Source organism: Maylandia zebra, linkage group LG13 (assembly GCF_041146795.1).
Source record: "Maylandia zebra isolate NMK-2024a linkage group LG13, Mzebra_GT3a, whole genome shotgun sequence".
NCBI lineage: Eukaryota > Metazoa > Chordata > Actinopteri > Cichliformes > Cichlidae > Maylandia > Maylandia zebra.
This window is the reverse complement of record NC_135179.1, coordinates 15,365,383-15,388,457: the sequence shown is the minus strand read 5'-3', so window position 1 is coordinate 15,388,457 and position 23,075 is coordinate 15,365,383. Positions and strand designations below refer to the sequence as shown.

The 23,075-nt window shown below is 39.5% G+C and overlaps 3 protein-coding genes across 6 annotated transcripts; 1 reads left to right on the top strand and 2 right to left on the bottom strand.

Moving 5' to 3' along the window:
- Positions 1-330: 330 nt before the first annotated feature.
- On the bottom strand, positions 331-4,657 carry LOC101486407 (glutathione S-transferase omega-1). The gene is made up of 6 exons (XM_004551554.3): positions 4,498-4,657; positions 2,415-2,523; positions 2,111-2,333; positions 1,915-2,016; positions 1,717-1,823; positions 331-638 (listed from the first exon to the last, which is right to left on the bottom strand). Exons 1-6 carry the CDS (start codon positions 4,523-4,525, stop codon positions 488-490), a joined length of 720 nt encoding a protein of 239 aa, XP_004551611.1. The 5' UTR covers positions 4,526-4,657; the 3' UTR covers positions 331-487.
- Positions 4,649-21,394, top strand: cfap43 (cilia and flagella associated protein 43). 3 transcript variants are annotated; one of them, XM_076891622.1, is made up of 38 exons: positions 4,649-4,803; positions 4,871-5,124; positions 5,220-5,316; positions 5,420-5,587; positions 5,726-5,789; positions 5,908-6,058; positions 6,157-6,239; positions 6,323-6,451; positions 6,560-6,676; positions 6,772-6,849; positions 6,950-7,098; positions 7,280-7,383; positions 7,544-7,693; positions 9,607-9,767; positions 9,928-10,092; positions 10,185-10,315; positions 11,891-12,047; positions 12,818-12,925; positions 14,293-14,370; positions 14,721-14,825; positions 14,976-15,080; positions 15,175-15,291; positions 15,786-15,971; positions 16,157-16,363; positions 16,534-16,620; positions 16,769-16,849; positions 17,681-17,809; positions 17,900-18,019; positions 18,100-18,207; positions 18,445-18,531; positions 18,626-18,714; positions 18,811-19,027; positions 19,198-19,310; positions 19,447-19,612; positions 19,727-19,897; positions 20,654-20,734; positions 20,849-21,002; positions 21,086-21,394. In XM_076891622.1, exons 1-38 carry the CDS (start codon positions 4,775-4,777, stop codon positions 21,256-21,258), a joined length of 4,869 nt encoding a protein of 1,622 aa, XP_076747737.1. In that variant the 5' UTR covers positions 4,649-4,774; the 3' UTR covers positions 21,259-21,394. The 3 variants fall into 3 exon arrangements, with proteins under 3 accessions (XP_076747737.1, XP_012774725.3, XP_012774726.3); XM_012919271.4 differs by having other exon boundaries at positions 5,726-5,804; XM_012919272.4 differs by having other exon boundaries at positions 5,726-5,804; positions 21,070-21,237.
- On the bottom strand, positions 21,274-22,593 carry sfr1 (SWI5-dependent homologous recombination repair protein 1). Of its 2 annotated transcripts, XM_004551557.2 has the most exons (4): positions 22,441-22,588; positions 22,201-22,321; positions 21,707-22,051; positions 21,274-21,604 (listed from the first exon to the last, which is right to left on the bottom strand). In XM_004551557.2, exons 2-4 carry the CDS (start codon positions 22,291-22,293, stop codon positions 21,416-21,418), a joined length of 627 nt encoding a protein of 208 aa, XP_004551614.1. In that variant the 5' UTR covers positions 22,294-22,321; positions 22,441-22,588; the 3' UTR covers positions 21,274-21,415. The 2 variants fall into 2 exon arrangements, with proteins under 2 accessions (XP_004551614.1, XP_076747740.1); XM_076891625.1 differs by having other exon boundaries at positions 22,201-22,593.
- Between the last annotated feature and the right edge of the window lie 482 nt (positions 22,594-23,075).

Here is a 23,075-nt window from a genome sequence, read left to right as displayed (position 1 = left end):
AAAAGCCTGAGCAACACCCATGTCAGTTACATAACACCAGGCTGACTACCTAAGTGCTCCACCTAGTGGTGGCAGATTTTAATCACCAAAACTACACTGTTCATAGAGTAATTACTGAAGCGTGGTCACACATTTCAGATGGGACTGATCTCTACACTTTATCTGATATTTTTCTTGTATTGTTTTGGTGGAGCTCCAGTTTATCAAATGACCACACTCTGTGGCCTAGAGAAAAGCATGAAATTGTTTGTTTTTTTAAAGCACAACCCCCCCCCAAAAAAAAAACAAAACAAAAACCCAAACAAACAAAAACCCAAACAAACAAGGATGATCATTTCATGGATATTTAATTGAAAAAGTTATTCACATTTGTTCTTCAGATGTTTCCCTTTACATGTGCCACATCAGTATTTTGATACAGACCTGACTCATCGGACATATAAAAGGACGGCTGAGAGTTTTGTTCAGTGGTCTCACTGCTAATTTTCTACAGGCCATAGTCATAGTCAGGTTTCCCATCAACATAGGTCTTGTAGAAGGCCTTGTAGGTGTCTGTGCTGTACATGGTGGCTTTAACAGCTGGATCCTCCCGCATGCGCTCTGTCCACTTCTTCAGCTCAGGTGTACCATCCAGACAGCTAGAAGACAAAGAAAGTAATTTAAAGAAAACTGAATGACAGAACATGAATACACAGATAAATGAAAACGTTAGGCAAATGAGACGTTCTGTTTCAGTAATATAAATATTCAGTTTGATTTAAATAGCACCAAATCACAACAGCAATTGCATCAAGGCGCTTTATATTGTAAAGTAAAGACCCTACAATAATACAATAAGAGCAGGTTCCATTAATAAAGATGAACTAAGATTTAATTTTAACCAACACCACTCTTACTTAAAAAACACAGGCTGAAGCTGTTGGACTCAAACTCAGTGACTCAAATGCTGTTGCAAACATGCTATGTGAACAAGGCAGCATTCAATGTAACCACACTCGTCAACTCGTAACTATCATCAAGTGAGATTAATGCATCAGTAAAGTGTGCTAAGCACAAATTTAGAGTTTTCCCTGTCAAGGAGCCCACTCTTCTTTTACCTTATTTGATCAATGTTTGCAAATTATGCTTAACACCATCAACATCTGTAAAATTCACTTTGCACTTTCAATTTTAAAGAGGCAAAATAAATATAACTTAGGAGTTCTTAAGATCTGCTCTTCCCTGCAGCATTGCTTTACTTGGAGCTCCTTTTGCCATTATATGGATTTTATAGTGATTCTTTATGGGTCCCTATCAGCAGTTCCTCTGATAATGTCTATGACTAAAAGGAGGCCGCATTCGATTGATCCACATTGTGTGGCGAAAGAGCGAAATTATGTCATGTGTCCCCCTTTGTGCATTGAGCGCAATGCAGAAAATCTGTCTTTAATCCAACACTGTGAGGCGTGTAGTGTCTCACTGGGTTCTCAAGTTTTGACAAGCCAACAAACACAAAGAAAGCCTGAAAGTATACCACTTGCTTCACAGCATACCCTTCTGGTCTCACAAAAGGAACAATGACAAATAGCACTGATCAATGTGGGAATCCCTCTTCTTTCTCTTGTCTAAACCTTTGTATAGTTAGGTTCCACTCAGATGACCTCAAGTTTCTTTAAATTATTGTATGAGTTAAACATTCATTTTAAACACCCTTTAAACTTAAAGACTGCTACTTACTGTTGCAACTCAAAGGTCTCCAGCCTCTCAAACCAAGGCCACATCATGTAGTCAATCATTGTTATGGAATCACCACCAAAGAACTTGGTCTTCTTGTTAGCAAGGTCCTATGATTGAACATTTTTGCCTTTACAAGCTGTAATATTACATTTTGAGTTAATGGACAAAGAAACTACGGGATTCAAATACATTACCTACCTTACTTAATTTGGCTAATTTTTCTTTCAGTTCAGCTTCCAGTCCAGAGACATCCTCTCCATTCCTTCTACCCATTGGGATCTTGTAGAAGTATGGTGTCACCTGTAGAAAATAGTGACATTACAATTATTTGGTGATGGTTGAAAAACAAAAACCAAACCCTTAACATTTTTATTAAAGTTTTCATGCAACATACTTTGGAAAAGTGCTCCAGCATCATCTTTTGCTGAGCCTTAGCAAAGGGAGAGGAGGGAAGCAGCTTCTTTTCAGGGTAAACTTCATCCAGGTATTCACAGGTGATGGGTGACTCGTATATCACCTCACCAGCAGGTGTCTCAAGCGTTGGGACAAGACCAAGAGGATTCTTCTCAAGAAACCAGTCTGGTTTGTCTTTCAGGTGGATGTTGACGGTGTCATATCTGAAACACAAAAGTACCTACGTTATGTTCAGTGAGTGGGATGAGATTTGTAAAATCAATTGTAATAAAATGCATGTTTACGTGATTCCTTTGGCATTCAACACTAATCTGGTCCTCTGGGCAAAAGGGCAGAACCTCATGCTGTACAGTCTAATGTGGCCTTTGGGCACTGGACCAGGTGCGGCACTACCTGAGGGAAACAAGAAAAGCTTAAAAACTAGAATAAAAAAATACTGAGGTGGAAAGACTTCTGAGGGTCATTCATCAAGTTATTTTTTGATTTCATTAACCACTCCGAGAAGAAACTGTCAAGTATTACTGCTTTCATTTTTTTGTTTGGGCTATTTTTCTGTTATTTCTGCACAGTTATTTGTCACTAGAGTTAGACCTAGGACACAGCAAATTTATGTTTTAGCATTTCGTCATAGCTGAGACAGAAAATGTGATGCAGTTGTAGACTGGCAGCTGTATGCTCTTAATTTAGTCTTTATTTCACAACACGTTTGATCAGTGGCGGTCTTAGCCTGTTTGGCGCCCTGGGCGAACACACCCTCTGCCCCCCCCCTCCTGCCCCCACCCCACCCACACACACACACACACACACACACACACACACACACACACACACACACACACACACACACACAAAGGATTGTCCATTGACATAAAACTGTTGTCGGACCCATACTGAATTTCACCAGAGAAACACACACACACACATATGAAGAGAGAGAGTATGCATAGTATGCAAACAGCTACCAAACAGCCATCATAATTCATCATACAATGAGAACAGGACAAATCAACAATTGACAATGTCTAATTAATATTAAAACCTGTAACATAATGTATTGTTTGGAGTTTAGTCTGTTACTGTTGCTATTTTTACCATTTCTTCTTGGAGCAACTGTAACCCACATAATTTCCTTAGGGATTAATAAAGTATTCTGATTCTGATTGTTTCAGGATGACCTGCCATTATCCAATGACACGTCTGCTTACCTGCATCTTTTGCTCGTTTCTCCTCCTCTTCTTTTCTATTTTTTCTAAACTGAGCACCTGATGGCTTTGAACTTTTCTTGTCCATCTTCCATTGGTTTTAATTTTGCACTCCAGTATGAACACAAATCCCCCATATCGAGGAGCACCACAACATAACCTAACAGACCTACACCTTAGTTCACAGATTCACTTTGTCTAGGGTGTATTTCTGGGATTTCACACAACCCAGGATTCAAATCATGAATACATAATGGACTTGGATTTACATCATTATGAATGAAATGTGCTCTATTTGGAAGCAGCAGGGCCGCTCCCCTTTCGACGGGTTGTGTGTGTGAGACTTTAAATCATCAAACTGTAAAATATAAATTTTAAATTGTTATTGATCCCTTTACCCCTGGTCCTAAAGTGCATATTTATTTTCTTACTCTTCTTATATATATTGTTTGTTTACTTGCACTGCTGTGGAGCCTCGTCGTCTCGTCTCTCTATATACTGGACTGTATGTAGCGGAGATGACAATAAAGTTTTACTTTGACTTCAGCAGCAAGCAGGCGCACCGAGGGCTCTCGCGCTCACTTTTCGCGTATAGAATTTCGAAAAAAACATTGGTGCAAATTATAAGTCTGTATCATAATGTCTGGTGTTTTGTTTTTATTTTGCGAGTTGGTTATTAGATGCTGCTCCAGCCAGCCAGTGACTCCCCCGCCGCCCCGCCCTCTCCTCCCTGTGCCGGAAGCAGCAGGAGCACCTCGCAAACGGAGGGCGCCCTTATTCCAAGCAAATGGGCAATAGAAAACCGATCGGTGCCTATGCCATTTCCAGTATGCACTGGCATGACGTCGGGGCAGCATGAGTACGAGCAATTTTTATTTTTATAAATTTTTTTTACCGATGCCCGTGATGCCGCCCCCCGCCACGATGCCGCCCCGGGCAACCGCGCGTGTCGCCCATATCAAAAACCGCTACTGCGTTTGATGACACATACTAAAAATGAGTCCATTAAATGGGCTATTTGATTTGCAACTACAGTGTATCTGCGTTTAGCTTTAGTGTTGTATCTCGTTACTTCCTAAATTCTCCCCTGTAATCAGTTCAGGGCAGAGGAAAATTCATCAATAGAAAGCCTCCAGTTTTAGCCGAGTAACAGCGTAGGTCTTACCATTAGCGAAACATTTTTCAGTGGACATGTTGGCACTTGAAGTGGTAGACGAAGAGCCGAAACGGTGACCGACTACACCTGACCGAGAAAGAAAGTCAGAGAGCAAGCAGTATGGCTGATTATTAATTTTATACACTATTTCCGTGGTGGGCGTGTCAAACAGCGCCTCAGCCAATAGTGTGAAAGGCGGGTTACTATGGTTACACAACGCTCTCCCGGTTGAAAGTACTTATAAACATTGCGTAGTTTGGCTTTTTTTCTTCTTTTTAATCGTAAAATGAACGAGTTTGGAAGTTTAGAACTCAGGTATGTTGTCGCTGCAATTACGACACTGGTTATTTGTTAACAATTAACTGATATTGGATTGTTACAGGTGGATACAAGGTTTCGGAAACAAAAATACCGAGTTTGTTGAAAATAAAACAGTATGCTACACATGTGGGAATCATATATGTTTCCTGAATTTGGAGACAATGACGCAAAACGCGTTTCCGAGTCCTGGCAGAGGCATTGGTGCATTGACAGCCAACGGAAACAGTGGGATTTTTGCTTTTTCCGAGGAAAAGCTATCCCCGTCGATATATGTGTACAGTTTCCCTGAGCTTCAGTTGAAGAATGAACTTAAGGGTAAGGCAGACGTACTTTAATTTGTTAAACTGCCACATTTTTTACTGTAATCCTGCCAAAGATGTGGACTTTTGCTCATTCATCTCTTTCTTTAGGAGGAGCACAACTGGACTACACATCTCTGGCATTAAGCCACGGTGGTCCATATTTGGGCTCCTGCTCCTCTCTTCCTGACCACATCATTACTGTGTGGTAAGCCACTCAAAGCAGAACACTGCCCTATACTGTGTACCATGTGTTTTCAGTTACTCGGGCTGAGCGGCAGTGTAATAGTAATCATAACCTTCTGATGCAGGAACTGGGAAAATGCTGAGCCACTTTGTTCTCAACCACAAGCTGGACAGGATGTCGTTTCCTTGGCATTCAACCCCATGAATTGGCTTCAGCTTTGTTCCTTGGGCACTGCTTCACTCACTGTCTGGAATATTGCAAAGAGTGACAGCCTTCATGTCCTGCAACCGAGGTAAACGCAATACAGCAAATGCATGTGTTTAAGTTTCTTTCAGCCTTGCTGCAAATGCATGGAAGGTTGAAAGAAAGTGGGGAAAGTAAAGAGTCAAATAATAACATATATGTGCATATCATATTTGTCATATTGCAGTACAATTAAGCTTCCAGCACCTGGTGGGACCTTTAGTGAGAGCCAGGCACCATCCTCTCAAAATGTCAGCAACATTATGGTAACTTTCTAGTTTGTGTGATATAACTGCAGTTTTTAGATCTTTAATTTATCCATAAAACAATTATGTTTTCCATGACCCAGCTCTACATGTGTTTGCACAGGCCAAACTCCACCAGAGCACCAGAGCCAGGCTGACTCCTTCTGCCATCTGCTGGACAGCCACTTCAAAGCTCTATGTGGGCTGTGCTGAAGGATTCCTGCTTCTTGTTGACCCAGAGAGCCACTCTGTCTCTGTCCTTTTCAATCCTACAAGTAAACAAACCCACACTTGGATGTGGAACATATTTTTTACCCAATTCAGAGACTAGAAAACACATTGGACATATTATTTGTTCTTCATTTTTGTTCAGGTGCTGAATCTATCCCTGAACTCAGAAGAAACAGCTTTCAGCGTTTAACTCCTAACAACAATGGTTTGATTGCTGTAGGAAAGGTACAAGCCCACTCAATGGTTACTGTATTAATGTATACAAGCACATCAAACATCAGGCAATTTAATATTGTTCTGTGTTGCAGGAGAGCGTGGTACACCTGCAAATCAAAGGGAGTCAGATAAACATTGCACAAACGTGGAAGTTAGAAAGACCTGTCACAACTGTGATGTACTCTCCTGACTATAAAACATTACTTTTTTCCTCTAATACCGTAAGTACTTAAGTGCGCAGGAGCATAACATGATATAGCCTAAAATATCCAAATAATAATATGTTACATGACAGAAAAGAACAAACTCTGACACCTCCTGCTTTTCAGGGGCAGATATATGTGTTGAACCCAGCCCAGTCAGATAGGATTGTGAAGATCTTCGATGTTCTCAGTGGCAACTTTGTGACAGCAACTCTCTTGCACAATGACAAGAACATTTGTGTGGTAAAGCATCTGTGTTGCTCAAGAACTGCAGCGTCTTGTAATTTGGGCCTGTGTCTCTTAATGAGCAGTGATGTTTGTGTTTACATTGGTTGCAGTCCTTGAAGGAGTCTGGAGAATTGCAACTGTGGTCCTCAGATGGCATCTGCATCAGTTCTCTCTCACTCCAAGTGGAGGTCAGATTGCCACCAGGAGAACTTACAGGACAGAGCACTTTAATATAAAATGTGTAAAATTGACATTTTTAAGAAAAAACACAAGTCTCTTTGTCTTTAGGTGACATGTCTGGCCTGCTGTCCTGTTGCACACTATGCAGCTGTAGGAACAACTACAGGAAAAGTGCTCTTTATTGACCTAAACCAGGAGCAGAGGCCTCGCCTGGTGCACGAGGTTCTCCTTTACCACAGTGCTGTTGATCATTTAGTGTAAGTATCTTCCATTTTTGTGATGCTTTCACGGGCATTTCAGTTAAAAACTGCACACAAAATTATATTATATTATATTATTATATATTATTATATTTGTGACATGGAAGCATGAATTAGAGGGTGACTTCTTCTCCCCTTCTGCTCAGAAAAGCAAATAAAAATGTGTTTACTTTTACAGTTTTGATCATGACGGGCACTATCTTTTCACCGGTGGCTCAGATTCACATATCTATGTCTTAGAAGCTAGGCCGTCCAAGATGTTTTCAGTCATAGGGTACACAGGTAAATGCTTTTATTCTTACTCCTTTCAAAATATTATAAATCAACATTAAATTACAGCACACATCAGTGTAACTAGATAAGAACTGTCACACACTGTAGCGTTGCAGAAATGTGTGGTCCTACTACTGTAACCAATGCAATGTGTGGGTTTATTTTCCAGTTCTTTCTGGATGCATTTTGTCTCTTTCCACTCAGTGCAACAGGGACATGAACGAGGTGAAAATTCTTGCACTGTGTGCTGGTGAAGAGGACAGAAAAAAGGACAGTAGCCTGCTTACATTGCTCTCTCTGCCTACCCAGAACCTTGGAGGTACAAAACTAAAAGTGTTGATGAATTCTCTACTTAGTCTCTAGATGTTTAAATCATTTTAAAACAGTTTTATGATAGGACAGAGTTGTTCTTTAAAAAAAAAAGAATCTGTAGAACATAAATTACTGTGGTACCTTTTTAAGAGCGTGAATCCCTCTTGAAAAATAGTAGGATTTTTTGGCAGTGTCTCAGAGGCAATGTGAGAATCTCAAGTCTAATAAATGAATCATTAAATCATGGGGTAGTAAACTAAGGCAGTTAAAAAAAATGTAAACATTTAGCCAAGGAGGGGCACTGCATACATGAGAGGAGTGAGGTTTGAGAATCTGCAAAAAGCAAAAATTCATTTTGAAACCAAAAGTTGAATCATCTCCTGTGGGCGAGGAGAGGTTTGGAAGGTGATTAATGGAAATAAAGTACAAGCGAAACTTAAGGATCATGTCCTGGTTCCCGTGGTTTCCTTTATATTCCACTTACAGTACTGTGAAAAGTCTTGAGTCACCTATCCATTCTTTATGATTTGTTTCCAGGGAGCAAGGCTTTCTTGTCTTTTCTTAAAGTGGTCTTTAGCAGTAGTTCTCCTGGCTTTCTGAAGGTCTTTTGAGTGTTGACATATAACAAAAAACTTTGGAACTTCTCACTCTTATTGCTTGTTTATGCCCTGCCCTTATCTTCAACGTCATGCTGCTCTGTTGTATCTTAATTGCCCCTTGGGGATAAATAAAGTCTTTCTGATTCTGAAAGAATCAGTTTTAAATTGTATCTTTAGGACTTTGTTATTAGCAGCTCGTTGCAAAGGCATGAATTTTGCTTCCATTTCTTTAGTCAGATTTTAAAAAGTCCCAAAAAATGCATTTTGAAAGGCATACAATTTTATTTTTTCTTCAACAAGATGATTCCCAAAGGTGATTCCTTTTAGCTAAAAACTTTGGATATCTTGACATGGTGTACAGTGTGTCCTTAAAAAAAATTGAGGAAACTTGAAAAATGAAGACAAAAGAAGTGGGAGGACTAAAAAAACACACACTGGGACACTATGAGCCATAGATCATCCTCCCCAGAACCCACACCTAAACATTATGGAAACCACGTGGAATCTTCTTAACAAAAACAAAAAAAAGCAGCCATCATCCAGAGAAGAGCTTTAAATTTCCTTCAAAAAACCTGGAAAATTACTCCTGAAGATTACTTAATGAAATGACAAGAAGGCTGCCTAAAAGAGTTCATGCTATATTGAAGAATGAAGCTGGGCATACCAAATATTGACTTTAAAGATTTGATAGAACTGTGGAAACTGTTCTTGTCTCATGTACTATATTTCCATTTATGTTTGCACGTTTCACTGCACCTATCTCCCATTGTAGGAGCAAAATATAAAGAACTGGGAGACAGCCTGAGATTTTAAACAGTACTTTACACAGGTTTAATAAACGATGAATGATAGGCTTCTTCTTGTCTTCTGTTCTTATTGTTTTAAGCCTGAAAAAATGCATTATTTATCCATTATGTTTTATTTATCCAAGGAAATATCTTGGCAGTGTTCAAAACAAGGAACCGACACTAGACCACGTTCCCATAATGGATTAATAGTACTTAACGTGATGTATCACACAGAAATGTTTAGACATGTTGTTACTGACACAGTTAAAATGAATACAGCGAGTGAACAGTTTACAAAATCACACCCTTTATTTATACAGCAGACTGGAAAACTATGTTGGACAACACACACAAAGACACAAAGAAGAAGCAAACACCAAATTGAGAGTTCTAATACTAACGCTGAGATGCTAGTTTGCTTTAAGGGGCCATCTTTGAGATTAAAGCGCCAGAAAAAAAACAGGCTTGGCAGTTTGTAATTCTCAATTTATCTGTTTTTCATTGCATATTACAACGTGTCTGCTGTTCTGCAGGTCCAGATAGTATAGACCGACATGGTTGCCTGTCTTCTCACGTCCTCAAAGTGTTCACATTCACCGTGCCTCGTCCACTTACAAGCTGTGTTCTGGGATTAAGTGAGATCTTTGCTTACTGCCACAGGAGTAAAACACTTCAGCGATTTGTACTTCCTGAGGTTTGCTGCTGTCTTTTTTGGCTTTTTTCTTCTCAAATCATCTGTATAACTAAGTCACAGCATAGCATCACTCTGATTTGTTTTTGTAGTTTTACATACGTAATGGTCTCAGGTGTGCATTTTGAATCTTATTATTCTACTCTCTGATCTGTTCTCTCAGGACAAAGGGGATCTCTCTGATCAACAGAGAGTCGAGCTGAAACCAGTGCAGGAAGTAAGGGGTCATCCACTGGGCCCTGCCTCTCTTGCTCTCTCCCCTCACCGCTTATGGTTGGCTTCTGTGGCCCGAGATGGCTTACTACGGATTAGACAAACTGCGTCCATGGTTAGATCTCATTTAATTTCCTGTTTTTCATTTTTACTGTGAATGTTTTTGAATCCTGCTTTTCATTCCCTGTGGCGCTGCCACACCTCTAGGAGCGGTACATTGAACTGCAGTGTCACTCGTGCCGTCTCGGTGGAGTCCGGAACGTGTCCTTTTCCACAGACGGTTGCACACTCCTCACTGTAGGCCTCAAAGATGGCTCTCTTGTGTGCACTAACATCAGGTAAAACAAGTTGCACGTCACGCTTACATAATGCACAGATGTGAACAGCAGAGGGAACCGTTGCTCACAGTCACCAATAGGCTGATGAGGGTTACGTAAGGCAGGGCTTTTTCTCTATTATAACTGGCAATGAAGGACAAAAGTAAGTAAATATAACTTAGTGTCCAGGGGAATATCAGCAGGAAGACAAAGATCTAATAAAATTCACAGCACAATCTTTCCTCAGAATAACATCCCACTCACATTCCACATCTGACTACAGCAATTGTTCCTGCATGCTTCTGTTTTCAAGTCGTTTTTATCTTAAAGGTTTTAGTGCTTCAGAAATATTTTGTTTTGCATGCACCATTTGCGAGATCATGGTGTGTATAACCCACTGCCTATATTATTTATATAATAATAATATTGCGAATAATCTGTAAATGTAACCCCAATTGACCAAGCTATATATATAATGTTTAATTTATCTGTGACAGATACTCTAAAATGTTCCCATGTTATTAATTATAGTTTCAATTGTTTTTTGTCAAAAACACAAAATTTACAAACAAAATTACATATTTTAGGCAATCCTTGTGTGACTTTTATCTTTGTTTCAGTACTGCTAAAAAAGACTGACTGAATTAAGGATTGACTTTATTAAAACATGGCAGTATCATTTTATTGGCAAACATATATCAATGCTTTTGTTTAAAGCAAAAGCTAAGAAAACATCTTTCCTCTCGATTCTGTTGTGTTTTAAATGTTTTCTGACGTTGAGCTGTTTTCATTGTCACTTTGGAATCTGCCTCAGGGTGTTGTAGCGGAAAAATGTCACTACTGTAAGTCTGTTAGCCGTGGTTCGCAGACCTACTCATAAATTTCCATCTTCTCATCACTGATTTAGAAGTTGGAAATTTACAATAAAATCAAAGCCAGTAATGTTAAAAACGGGTGTGCATGCATGTTTCTGGGATCACAGATGATCCCAGAAACAGATGATGCCACATAACAATCCATCATATTTTCAGTAGGATACTTTCTTTGAGAAACAATGAAAACCTTTTCATTATGATCCATATAAATATACAGCCTGGGCCATAAACAGACCTCTGAGGTGATAACCCTATTCTAACTCTGTATTTTAGAGAAGGAAAAGAACAGATTTTTTTAAAATACTTTTTTCTTTTGTGCTTCAAGTAAAATTATTATTATTTTTGTTCCCTGATTGACAAAACTGTATAGAACAGTTTAATTGCACAGTCCGATCGCCTAGGGTTAAAGTTACATGCTTAGGCTCTACAAAGATTCATTGCACCGTTAAACCTGAGGGGGTTAAAGGACATGCTTGATGATAACATATATTTTTATTAATAGCAACAAATTCCATGAAAAGATCAAATATTATCTGTGCAACCAAGCTGTGTAGTCTGTTCTCAGAGATTCTTTTGTCTAGAAACTCTTAAATGGATTTGTGTGCGCTGTTACTTGTGCCTTCATTATGATCAATTCACCGTTGACTGCGGTCTTCTCTTAAAATGACAGCTGATAAATACCTTTGCATATTTTTGTGTATTTCTGCTTGGGTTCACACAGAGTTAAAGGTGGGGATGTCAGTACGATGAATGAAGCTACTCAGTACAGCAAGTCTACGGCTTATTTCTTGAAGAATATCTTTGATACTGAAAATCCCATCCTGATTAACTTTCCTGTGTGGGGTCAAGTGTCTCCGGTTGGCACGGAAACTCTAGAGGTAAGTAAGGTTAAATTGATCCATTGCGTTCTGTTTTACTGTAAAAACATGCTCTATTTGCTCAGGACAATGGGCTAAAGCTATTAACTAACTGCAGTCTAGTGCTGTAAAAGTTTCCTTTGTGCAGACTTCCCTGCTTCCATGGCCTCTAGTAGCTCAGTGCTGTTTCTTAACTTCAGCTGTTAATGATTTTAATGTGGTAGGAAAAAAGTAAATGTTTTTCAATGCCTCACAACTCAGTTCCCAAACTACAGCCTCCAAATCTGAAGGAACGCCTCCCCGACAGAGCTTTAACATAAACAGATTTAAGTTATAATGTTTTGTTATGCACGTGACAAACTTATTTTAAGCACCAATTAAACCTAACTTTTTCTTCTTAAGAAAGGGCCTGATGTTTTTTCGTTACTCCATTTAATACACTGTTTTAATTTTCTTATATTTTGTTTTTAAAATATGTTTGTTACTGGATTTTTCATGTAGGTTTTTTGTTTTTAGCTCATTTCTTTTGTTAATTGTCATATATGTCTTTAATTTTTTTTAAATCTTTTTTTGGCCATATTGTACTTTATTACTAAACTATTCAGCTTTTTAAGCTGGTTTGTTAGAGGCTGTAGTTAAAGTTTTGGCTGTTGTAACATGGGAATTTTCCAGCTCTTATGCTAAATAAAGTATATCTTATCAGTTGTAATAGATATAAACTGCTATTTATTGCTTGTGTGCCATTTACTGTTTACTTATCTAAATCTTTGAGTTATTTTTATGTGTCATAGGTCAGTGGTGGACCATCTGTCAATGTGACAGAGCGAGATAGGGACGATAACAACCTCCTACGTGCTCCACCTTCACAGCCCACCTGGCTGGAAAGCAGGCGAGAGGGGGTCAGTGACTAATATGCTGTGATATTTGTGGTGGTGGAATGACATCTGGATGTTGTCTACTATTTTTAGATACTTATTCTGCTGGGGGGGGTTTTCTACGCGCTTGCAGATTGGAAGGTTACAAAAGTCCCCTTTGCACCAGTGTGTGGTATCTAGCTGGAAAAACAGCTGTGTGGTTTTTGGCATGCAGTCACTCTGTGCAACAGCTTGATTTATTTTTTTTATGGAGTAAGAAAACCAATTAGCTATAGGTATAGCGCAGTAAAGAACATAAACATGTGTAAGAGCATGTTAGGTACTTTGTCACCTGACAAAGAATTTTGTTAACAATAAATTGATGTTGAAGGTGTGGCAGGTTTTTAAATTTTAGGTTTAGCAAACCTCACTGATTATCTTATCACACATCGGAAAGAGGCACTTTCTAGTCTGATTTATGCTACATCTACCACGGCGTTGTGGGTGGGCCTAAGGGGCCTGAACCCACCCACTCCACTAACGGGCCCACCGTGATAAGATGAGTAAGTGTCTTAGTATTTATTTTCAATTAATACAAAGGAAATATTTAAATAAATAAAAACTAAATGTGTTTTCCTTTATATATAAGTAAAAGGTGATATTTATGAAGTTATCAAAGGCAAATTCTGACCAATCACAACAACCCATTTCACATGAACCATGACCTGATAAATCTGAGGGAGCACATCACAGTTCAGAGGTTGTTCAGCAGAGGATGAAGAAACTTCTCTGAATTTTTCTGATACGATCATGAGGTTTTACTCAGTTTGATTCTGGGATTTTGGTCATACTGAACCTTCACGGCTTCTTTGTTTCAAAATATTAGACGAGTCTCAGCGGGGACAAAATAAAATTTGTCCTGAGAACTGTTAAAAAATAGGTGGCCTGTCTGTTTTATATTCTCTTTCAATGTAGAGGCAGTTTCTATTGGGTTGATGAATATACAGGGCAGTGCTGTTTTCTCACTGTTGTTATAAGTCAGTGTAGCTCACCCTCTCATCCATAAGAGGATTTATTTGTTTCTTTGATTACACTTTGGATCTCTGTGTTTAAGAGGATGAACATATTGGTCTTCACAATCCACAGCAAGAATATTAATGATAGATTGAGTATTGTTTTTTTCATTTACACATGCTTGTGGGTACGCGCATGCACCCACTTGTAATAAATATAAGCGTCAGGATTAAAATCAACTTCTATAATTACTTTGTCCACAATCGGGATCCTGGCACTGACTCTGTGCTACAGGCTGAAGTGTTTTCTTTTCTTGTCAGTAATTACTATTTCTAATTTGAATTTTTACGAGAGATTCTCGATTCTTGTGAATCTGACAGTCTACATGTTGTCAACAGCTTCTAAAAGAAGATCAAGAGAAATACTCTGAGATGAAGAAGAACCTGATGGAAACCATCAAAGAGTTACGCGACAGTGTAAGTGAAGTTTATTACAAATGCTGGTATTAAAAAGATTAGGAGAAAATTATAATGCCCATGCATAAAACCTGAAAGAATTTAACACAATTACTGTGTCAATAAACGTTTTTCAATCCACTGAGAATTCTCCGTACTTACAACTATACTTAATACCTGAACAAAACCTACATACACGTAATTAGAGTGATCTAAAAACAGATTTCATGTAGCCAAAATACTCCATATCTAAAAGCTAAAAACTTTATGGTAAATACTATACAGCAGATAAAGCATAACATGATATTTGAAAAAATGATAACAGTTCCACAAAGAGTGGGATCCCTGCACTGTATTTCCTGTGATGTTAGATCCAGGAGATGATACGTGACAGTGAGAACCAGCCTGAACACTTTAACCTGGATGTTGAGGAGGAGAGGAGACTCGAGGCCATGGTGGAGCAGGAGGTCACAAGGGTACTGCTACACACACACACACACACACACACACACACACACACACACACACACACACACACACACACACACACACACACACACATACATAAATGGGATGACACTTTAATTCTGAATTCGGGTGATTGTGAATTTGTTTCCCTGTTGTAGGTGAGGACGGAAATTGAATGGGACATTGTAGAAAAATGTTACCTCCGTGATGTCCTAAAGAGAGAATGCTGGGATACCATGAAGGTCATCGGCAGAACCATAAAGGTGAGAAGGGTCAGAAAAAAACAGCGAAACATCACACTGATGACTTTTAACATTTTTTAATCATCGCAGTTTCTTTTTCTCTTGTCTGCCGCAGGCCTTTCACTCTGACCTTGAAGTGCTGAACTACCCTCTGAAAGAGCAAACAGCAAAAGAACTTGAGGACCTTTGCAGGGTTCAAAATATGAGGAAGTTAGAAAAAGCTGCCTGCAGCGTAAGAAAAACAGATCCAGAAGCTCAAACAGTTTAGATTCTGAGTAGCACTGCAAAGAAAGGCACATGTGATGAATTTGAACCAGTTAAATCGTGTTGCTGTTTTGAAATGTGACACAGAAATGCAGTAATGCAGCGCTGAGTGGAAGCTGCGACAACGCAGCCTCCTCTGTGTTTTGGGTTTTCCTCTCTGGAAATACATTTTATGGCTGAAGCGTTCAAGTCAAAACAAGTTTACAGCTACAAAATGATTGGATGCCATGAATCTCAGTCCTTCATCTGACCTTTCACTGCAGTAGCATTTTGAAATGCTTGAACACATGCCAGTCCACCAGTGTTGAAACTTTTTTAGATTTATAGCTGTGTGGCTAAAAGTGAGTTGTTTCGATAGTTTTATCTTAGTGCAATGTCCTGTGGATGAAGTTTATAATCACATGGCCACAGATTCAGTCCTCACTGTTTATCTCAGCCCTTGTGTCCACCTTTAACCCTCAGCTAGGCAACCTAAAGAAAGATCTCAGTGCACAAGAAGAAGAGGAGGAGAAGAAAGTCCAGGACGCTGAGACTGCCACTGTGACGGGGAGTATCTCGGCTCAGTTAGGATATTCAAATCCTTATGTCTACGATCAGTTCAGCCTGAAAACCATAGAGCAGAGGATCAACCAGATTGTTTTGTTACAGGTGGGAACCTGTTTCAAAAAGGTGCAATAATTATGTCTTTATATTCAGGGAATATCCAGAACTGTAATTAAAACACTTTCTTAAAAATAATAATTATGGAAATAAAGAGCAACTTCATCATATTGTCATGCTGATCATTAATAGCAGGTTTTCTTTGCCCAATTTCACTAATCTGCACATTGCAGGATGTGATTTATCGCGTCAAGACGGCTTTCAACGCTGACTTTGAGGCATTACACAAGCAGAAGATGAAGGAGCTCAAACGTGTGAGAGACAGGAACAAGCACATCAGAGAAATCATGCTGCAGCTGGACATGCACGAGGAGCTGTGGGAGCCCAGCCTGACCAACAGCGAGTGGCCAGAGAGGCTGCTCGCAGTGGAAGTCTCTGAGGTTACTGTCCTCTTGAAACATCTAATCAGTTCACAGAGGGTTCAGAGAAAGTTCAGGGGACAAAGCATCTGTACAAGTTGAACTGCTCGTTTGTTTGTTTGTTCTTTTACCAAAGTGTGAAATGGTGTGTGGTTTTTGTCTTATGAGATGTCAACTTTGTCCAACTCCAGATAAGAGCTGAACGGTACCTCACAGCGGAGCAGAAAGAAGAGGAGGAGAGGAGAAAGCTGGAGGAGGAACGTCGTTTGGCTGCCCAAGTATGCTGCCACAAAACAAAAAAAATATGTTTTTGTTTTTCGGTTTTTACATGTTAAAATACTTCCATAAAGGATGATTGCTTCGATGGTGAGGATAGCTCAGTTCTGCCATGTTAATGGGTTTTGTTGTTCTATTGTTCAATTGCAGGCTGATGATTCTAGAGAAAGGGCTCTTGATGACATGATGGATGGAGTACTTGAAGTGAAAAAAGAGGACATCTTGAAAATGGTGACCATCAAAACATTTTTTTAAGACATTAATGCTGAAGTAGACCAGTAGACAGCAGAACACAGTATGAAATATTATCTACTCACTTCTTTGATCAATCTGTTAATTTTGAGATTGTCTCCAAATGCAGAATACAATTAAATATAAAATAGAGTTTTATGTTAAATGAACTGGTACCTATGAAGTGCCCTTCTCCTCTTAAGCCCGATTCAACCGGGCTTAAGAGGAGAAAAAAAAAAACAGTATAGTTATAAACACACACACATTCATGTAGCACTTTATTCTGTGCCTTTGAAAATCATGCTTCAGCACCTTGACTATTGCCGCTTTGACATGCGGACTAGAGTAGCCAGGAATTGAAACACTGACTTTTTAATTGTTAGATGATCTGCTCTCAAGTGGGAAGACGGGGTTTCGGGGGTATATGGTTGAATAAGACATTTGAATGCTGTTGTAGAATGTAATTCAATTTAAAAAAACAGAAAACCAAACCAAAACAGTCTTTTAAGTGAGAAGATAATATAAATAAATACAACATGATGTACTTAGCTATTTAAAACTATACTGTTTTTTAATTACTGGTAGTTATAGATAATAATGTATTCTGTAATTAGATAATATAACATATTAGAAAGCTGGTCCACATCTCATGTCTTTGTTTCATATTACATACAGTCTAGCCAGATGAACCACGTGTGTGTGTGTGTGTGTTAATGATGTCGCAGGATTTCTTTCTTTTTTTTAAAACTTGAATTCTTTTCTAAGCAGCGTCAGTTAAATTAGACAAATGAGCAAGAAGGGCACATAGTTTCTATTGAATTTACTCCACAGGAAATACCTCTGCCTGAGTTTGTTTTGACCAAACCTGACATTCAGTGGAGTGAGGAGGAGAAAAAAGTTTTCAAAGAGTATGAAAAGAAAGCCAAGGAGCTCAGCGAGGAGAAGGAGAAGTACAAAAAGGTATTACATAAGATGCTCTTTTTGCACTGATCTGAATTATAATTCACTCCTGATGTGAATGGTAACAGTCTGTGGCCTGTGTTGTTGCAGCTACTGGAAATTGAAATAAAAAAGCTTCACCAGTCCACCAAGGAAGCGACCGAAAGGTTTGATGAAAATCTGGCAAAGCTGTTAGAGAAGAAAGTGAACTGCACAGTAGCTATATACCAGGTAAGCCGTCTCTTCTCATTTGCCCCTTGCAATGTCTTTTATAACATCCTGCTTAAAATTGGTTTCGGTGTATCTTACAGGAAGAGCTCAAGATCACATATCTCGTTGAGTCAGTCCTCAGAGAAGAAGAGATGAGAAGCCAAGAGCAGGAGCTCAAGCTCCAACTTGAAAAAATGTTGGCATACAAGGTCAGAAAACTGGTGCACAGTAATGCTGTAGGAATTTATGAGTGCCAGCTTCACACTCTGTTCTTTGTGAGAAATGGCAGCAACATCATCCAAAACTGTAGAACAAAACCTTCTCTTCGTTCAGGCATGTTTTTTTAAGAGCTAACCTGTGTGGCACACTCATTTTGTAGGCTTCAAGACTGCTTATCGCTAATTTCCATACATGCTCGTCTCCTCTAAAATTGGTTCCTCTGACAGGATGAAACTGAGGAGAGGTTGAAGAAGCTGGAAGATGAAGTAGAGTTGTTACAGGAGACGTATGACAATGTTGTCCTTGAAGACAAAGTAAGCCAGCTGATTAAATACCGTACTAAAATCATGGCTGAGAGAGATGGCAAACATAACACAATATAGTAACCTAACGTCTGTGTCTCTGAAGTCGCTGGATAAAGACTTCAGGAGGGCATTTTCAGACCTTCCGAGCCATATGGTCGATTGCCTCTATAAGATGTTCAAACGCAGACCCAGGTTTGTTTCCTGATTGATGGCTACGCATGAAGAAAATTACATAATTTGAGTTGTAAACTGTTTATCGTTTTTTGTGGGCAAATTTTCACCCCACAGGGCTCAGAAGATGAGGGCCCAGATGGACAACAGCAACAATTCTGACCCGTTTAAAGAGCATCGTCTGTGTGGTTCTCAGGCCCCTGATGCATTCAGCCAAATGCTCAGAGCTATGGACGAACTGGACGCTCCAGCGAACATACCAGAGGGCTTGAGCACAGTAGCCTGGGAGAAATTCTGTCACGTTCGCAGAGCTAAAGTAGAGAGCGAGCAAAAGGTATGACGACGAGGAGAGGTTAAATATGGAGGAGAGTTGCTGTTCCATTAAGATATGCATAAATGTGCACAATATCTTACTCCGGCTCAACTTATGAATAGATGTAAAAAACAACTATTTCCATTCTGTGCTTGCAGTCATGCACTCACTGCTGGACACGTCTTTTTCAGGTAAAAACAAAAGCTTTGACTCTCGCTGAGATGCAGGCGTTCCTGCAGAAGAAGAGAAATGAGGATAAAGCTGCTCAAGAGGAAATTAAAAATCTTTCTAAAGCGCTTGAAAGGTATAAATCAGATTTTTCACTCTGATTCCAAGCAGTTGTAAAACAAGCCTTAAACTTAATGACTAGTGTAAGTACATTAAATCTATTTTTTAATGGAAGAATGACCCGTGAGTGCTCCCCCCCCCTTCTGCTGTAGTCTGCACCGGAGGAGGACTGATCTCCTGATGGACACCATGGTCCAGATAATACTTAAACAGGGACAGGTGGAGGTGACTACCACAGACCCAACTGCTGACAACGCAGACACCGACTTCATGCTTTACCACAGGAGCGTCGTGGACAACCTGAGAAATGTCATCAGGGTCAGCCTTTTCCTACTCTCATCACAAAGAATTTGATTTGATTCAAACCAAATTGGTCAAATTCAGGTGGTTATGGTGTCGTTGCCTGCTACTGATTATTATCGCTATGCTCAGACACTTGCAGAGCAGAAAATAACATCCATGGTGGCGTGCAAAGACGTGCGTAAGGGCATGATCCAGCTGGAATGGGAGAACAAGGTGATGAGGAAGCAAATAGAAGACCTCTACGACAAGGAGAAGAATATCAAGATGCTACGACTCTCAGAGGAGCAGCAGAAAATGACAGTAATGTAGATTCTAAAATATGCTAACACTGCCTCTTTTTAAATGTTTTATTCTAAACTAAACTGAGACAGTGAATAGGCATTACGCTGTATAATTCCAATTTATGAAAACGTTCAACATCTGCTTAAAATAATAACAAAATGTCTGCGTTTGAGGTTAAACATTAATCCCATTTGCATTTCTGGCCAAACCTCAGGCGGTGATATGAAGGCAGGTATTTGGCAGCATCACATGTTTTGCGGGCAGCAAATTGTTACCATCCTCCAGCACAGATGGATGATCTTTTATTGAAGACACACACCCTATTCACGCCAGCTCCCCACCCTGTTTTTTTCCCTTTTTCAGCTCTTAAAACTCTTACTCAATAGGCGGAGACTGGTTGGAAGATTATCCTGTCCTTCCGTTCTTTTTTTTTTAAAATACGTTTTACTTTGTTTACAACCTAATTCGCATTGAACACGAGTAATATCACAAGTTAGAGCGCTGCAGTTGAGAAATAAAAAATACAGATCAAATGAGTCATCCGTCATCTTATTTTTAACAAGTCAATGAGCATCGCATGTGTTTCCAGGCCTGAATGCCAGCTTCCGTTGGAAAAAAAAACTTCAGGTAGATCTTTGGTGGCCATTTCCTGCCATTGTTCAAGCCCATGAAACCAACCAACTAAATCCAAAGTTTTATGATGAAGGTGTTTTACTTCAACTGTTGTTGGATGCTGATTTTCTGTTCTTTCACTGCACACTCTTTTCTTTTCAGCATCGCAGCAAGTCAGATCAAGAAAGTCACACATCCAAGCAGATTTCCAGTTTGGAGAAAAGTATTGCCTTGATGGAAATGGTAATAAAACAGTAGCTACATGTGTGTAATTTGTGCAGCTGACTGTTCAGATAAAATGTGCATTTTTATTTCAATTTTATGCAATTATGCAAATGCAATTATTTTTAATTTCAGACTCATAAGAAGAGTGTGCAGCAACGCTTAAGAAAGATTGAACAGTTAAATAAGCGGGCAGCAGCAAAAGCTAAAAAGAGCGCCGATTTAGAACAGCAGCTCCCTGAAATGCAGGTCACCGTGTCAGAGTTGAGACACATCTGCAAAGCAGCAGGTAACGAAAACAGCCATTTCAGCTCTAATTAAACACAATGCAAATGGGAGTTTTCTTCATCTTCTAGCATGTTTGGTATTTAGCTATGGCAGAAAATGAGGCTGCTGCACGAGAAGAGCGCTACCAGGAAATCGTTAAGAGGAGCAAGTTGAAGGAACTCGCCAGAGCTCAGGCAGAGAACCTGGCTTTCCTTGGGGCAGAAGTTGAGCGTCTCACCATGAAGAACTTTCCTTCGCTTGATCAACTGAAACACTAATGAGCAAAGCTTTCTTCTTCAACAGATTTTTACGGTTTTATTTAAGCTTCTCTCAGCAGATAAATTGAACATAAAGTGTACAACTTGAACTGTAGCAGCAACAAATTAAACAATAAACAGGACATCTGAAATGTGATTGTTCCCCTGTAACATTTTATTAGGTAGTGAAGTCGTCCTCTGTGCGGTCAAAGTGCAGAATGCTCTCATCCAAATTGAACAGGTCAATCAGCTCAGACAAGCTGGCTTTTCGTCCATCAATAGGGACTTCTGATTGCAGTTCATACAGCGCAGCTTGAGCACAATGCCGCCACTTATCAATCAATGTTTGGAGATGAGTCAAATCATTCTGTGGGAGAAAGATGGGAGAACCTGTCGTGAGAAATTGCCAGCTTTGGTTTAAGTAACCAAAAACATATCCCATTATGTTCCATTTAAATGTCGCCAATACCTTGCTTCTGTACATTTTAACCATCTTGAGTCTACGTAGAGTCTCTGTTTTGTCTTTCACCTCCTTCCTGAGACGTTGTGCAAAGTCTCCTGAAGGATATTGTGTTGATTTGGGAGCAGGCCCAGACAACGTTTTACTCCCTTCTCTCTCCCCATTTCTGTTTACATCAACACTGCTTAAAACCACTGGAGGATTATTAACGGGCTGCTGGGAATCTGCTGAAACTTGTTGGCCATTCTCCTCATCATCAACACAAAGGCGTTTGGCCACAGAGAGGGGAGAGATGAAGGAGCGCCTGGATCTCTTCAGCCTCTCCCTCAGTGAGGCACTCAGCTTCGGTTGATGCTGTGGGGGTGACAGGAAAGAAAATGACTCACAGGGAAAGTGCATGGGCAAGTTTTGATAGTTAATTACAAAAGTTCCTATAAAGTCAACCATCATGCCAGGTTATATTATGTAAGACAAATGGTGCTTAAGCCCTTCTAACACCTTACCTTCTCTTTGTAGTCACACGGGCTTGACTCTACTGAACTACATGGTGAACAACAGTCCCTCTGTAATTTAGCTGCTTTAGGTGTGATCTCCATCGCTGAAACTTGCTTTGAATCATGTAAACTTCATAGTTTGGAACGGTAGTTTAAGTTAGCCAAGTGGATATCGTTAGCTAGGCACTTATCCATTTATCACATTTTAACAGACGCGGCTGAAAAAACAAAACTACTTTCAGCACTTACAGTAAATGAAGGGTTGTTAAATGCTGCTACAATAACCACTGAGCAGCCAACAACTTTCACTAAACGCAGACTGAATCAGAAAGCTAGGACCGACGCGAGACTTTTTCCGTATTTTGCGGCTCGAAACCTTCGCAGTCTGTGATTGGATAGAACGTAATGACGTATTACAGAAACGCATCTTGGGAGCTGTAGTTAGTATAACATGTAAGGCACAAAATGTTCTTTGTGCCTTAAATCCGGTGTTTTCATGATATTTCTCAAACTTACAATAAATCCGTATGATTATATTGACTCGCTCTTCTGCTTTGAGAAAATTATACATGCAAAATTAGTTAAGTGTTCCTAAAAATAATTTTTTTGAACTTGAAAAAACCTGCTGGAAATACAGGTTACTTACAGTAAAACTAAATAAAGTCAGGTAATTATAAGAAGAATATTAGAGCAAATTATATTTCTCATTAGATTTTAAAGGATAAAGCGTAACATTCAAGAAGTAAGGACTTCCAGTGAAATTAAACTCAACTATGCTGCTTTACAAAATAAAGTGCCACAGGAAACACAAAGTAAAACTGATTTGTGTGGACTGTTGACAGGTTTAGTGCTGCTTGTCACCCTTGTTGCTAGGGTCGAGTCAC

Excerpts from the sequence above, each read along its gene's own strand:
- LOC101486407 (XM_004551554.3), bottom strand. The coding sequence starts at position 4,525 with ATGTCCACTGAAAAATGTTTCGCTAATG. Across the intron at positions 2,334-2,414 it reads TTGAATGCCAAAGGAATCAC|ATATGACACCGTCAACATCC; the intron begins GTAAACATGCAT and ends TTTGTGTTTCAG. Across the intron at positions 2,017-2,110 it reads TGCTGGAGCACTTTTCCAAA|GTGACACCATACTTCTACAA; the intron begins GTATGTTGCATG and ends TATTTTCTACAG.
- cfap43 (XM_012919271.4), top strand. The coding sequence starts at position 4,775 with ATGAACGAGTTTGGAAGTTTAGAACTCAG. Across the intron at positions 6,677-6,771 it reads ATGACAAGAACATTTGTGTG|TCCTTGAAGGAGTCTGGAGA; the intron begins GTAAAGCATCTG and ends CATTGGTTGCAG. Across the intron at positions 19,028-19,197 it reads AAGTAGAGAGCGAGCAAAAG|GTAAAAACAAAAGCTTTGAC; the intron begins GTATGACGACGA and ends CGTCTTTTTCAG.
- sfr1 (XM_076891625.1), bottom strand. The coding sequence starts at position 22,293 with ATGGAGATCACACCTAAAGCAGCTAAATTACAGAGGGACTGTTGTTCA. Across the intron at positions 22,052-22,200 it reads CGTGTGACTACAAAGAGAAG|CATCAACCGAAGCTGAGTGC; the intron begins GTAAGGTGTTAG and ends TCACCCCCACAG. Across the intron at positions 21,605-21,706 it reads TTAAAATGTACAGAAGCAAG|AATGATTTGACTCATCTCCA; the intron begins GTATTGGCGACA and ends TTTCTCCCACAG.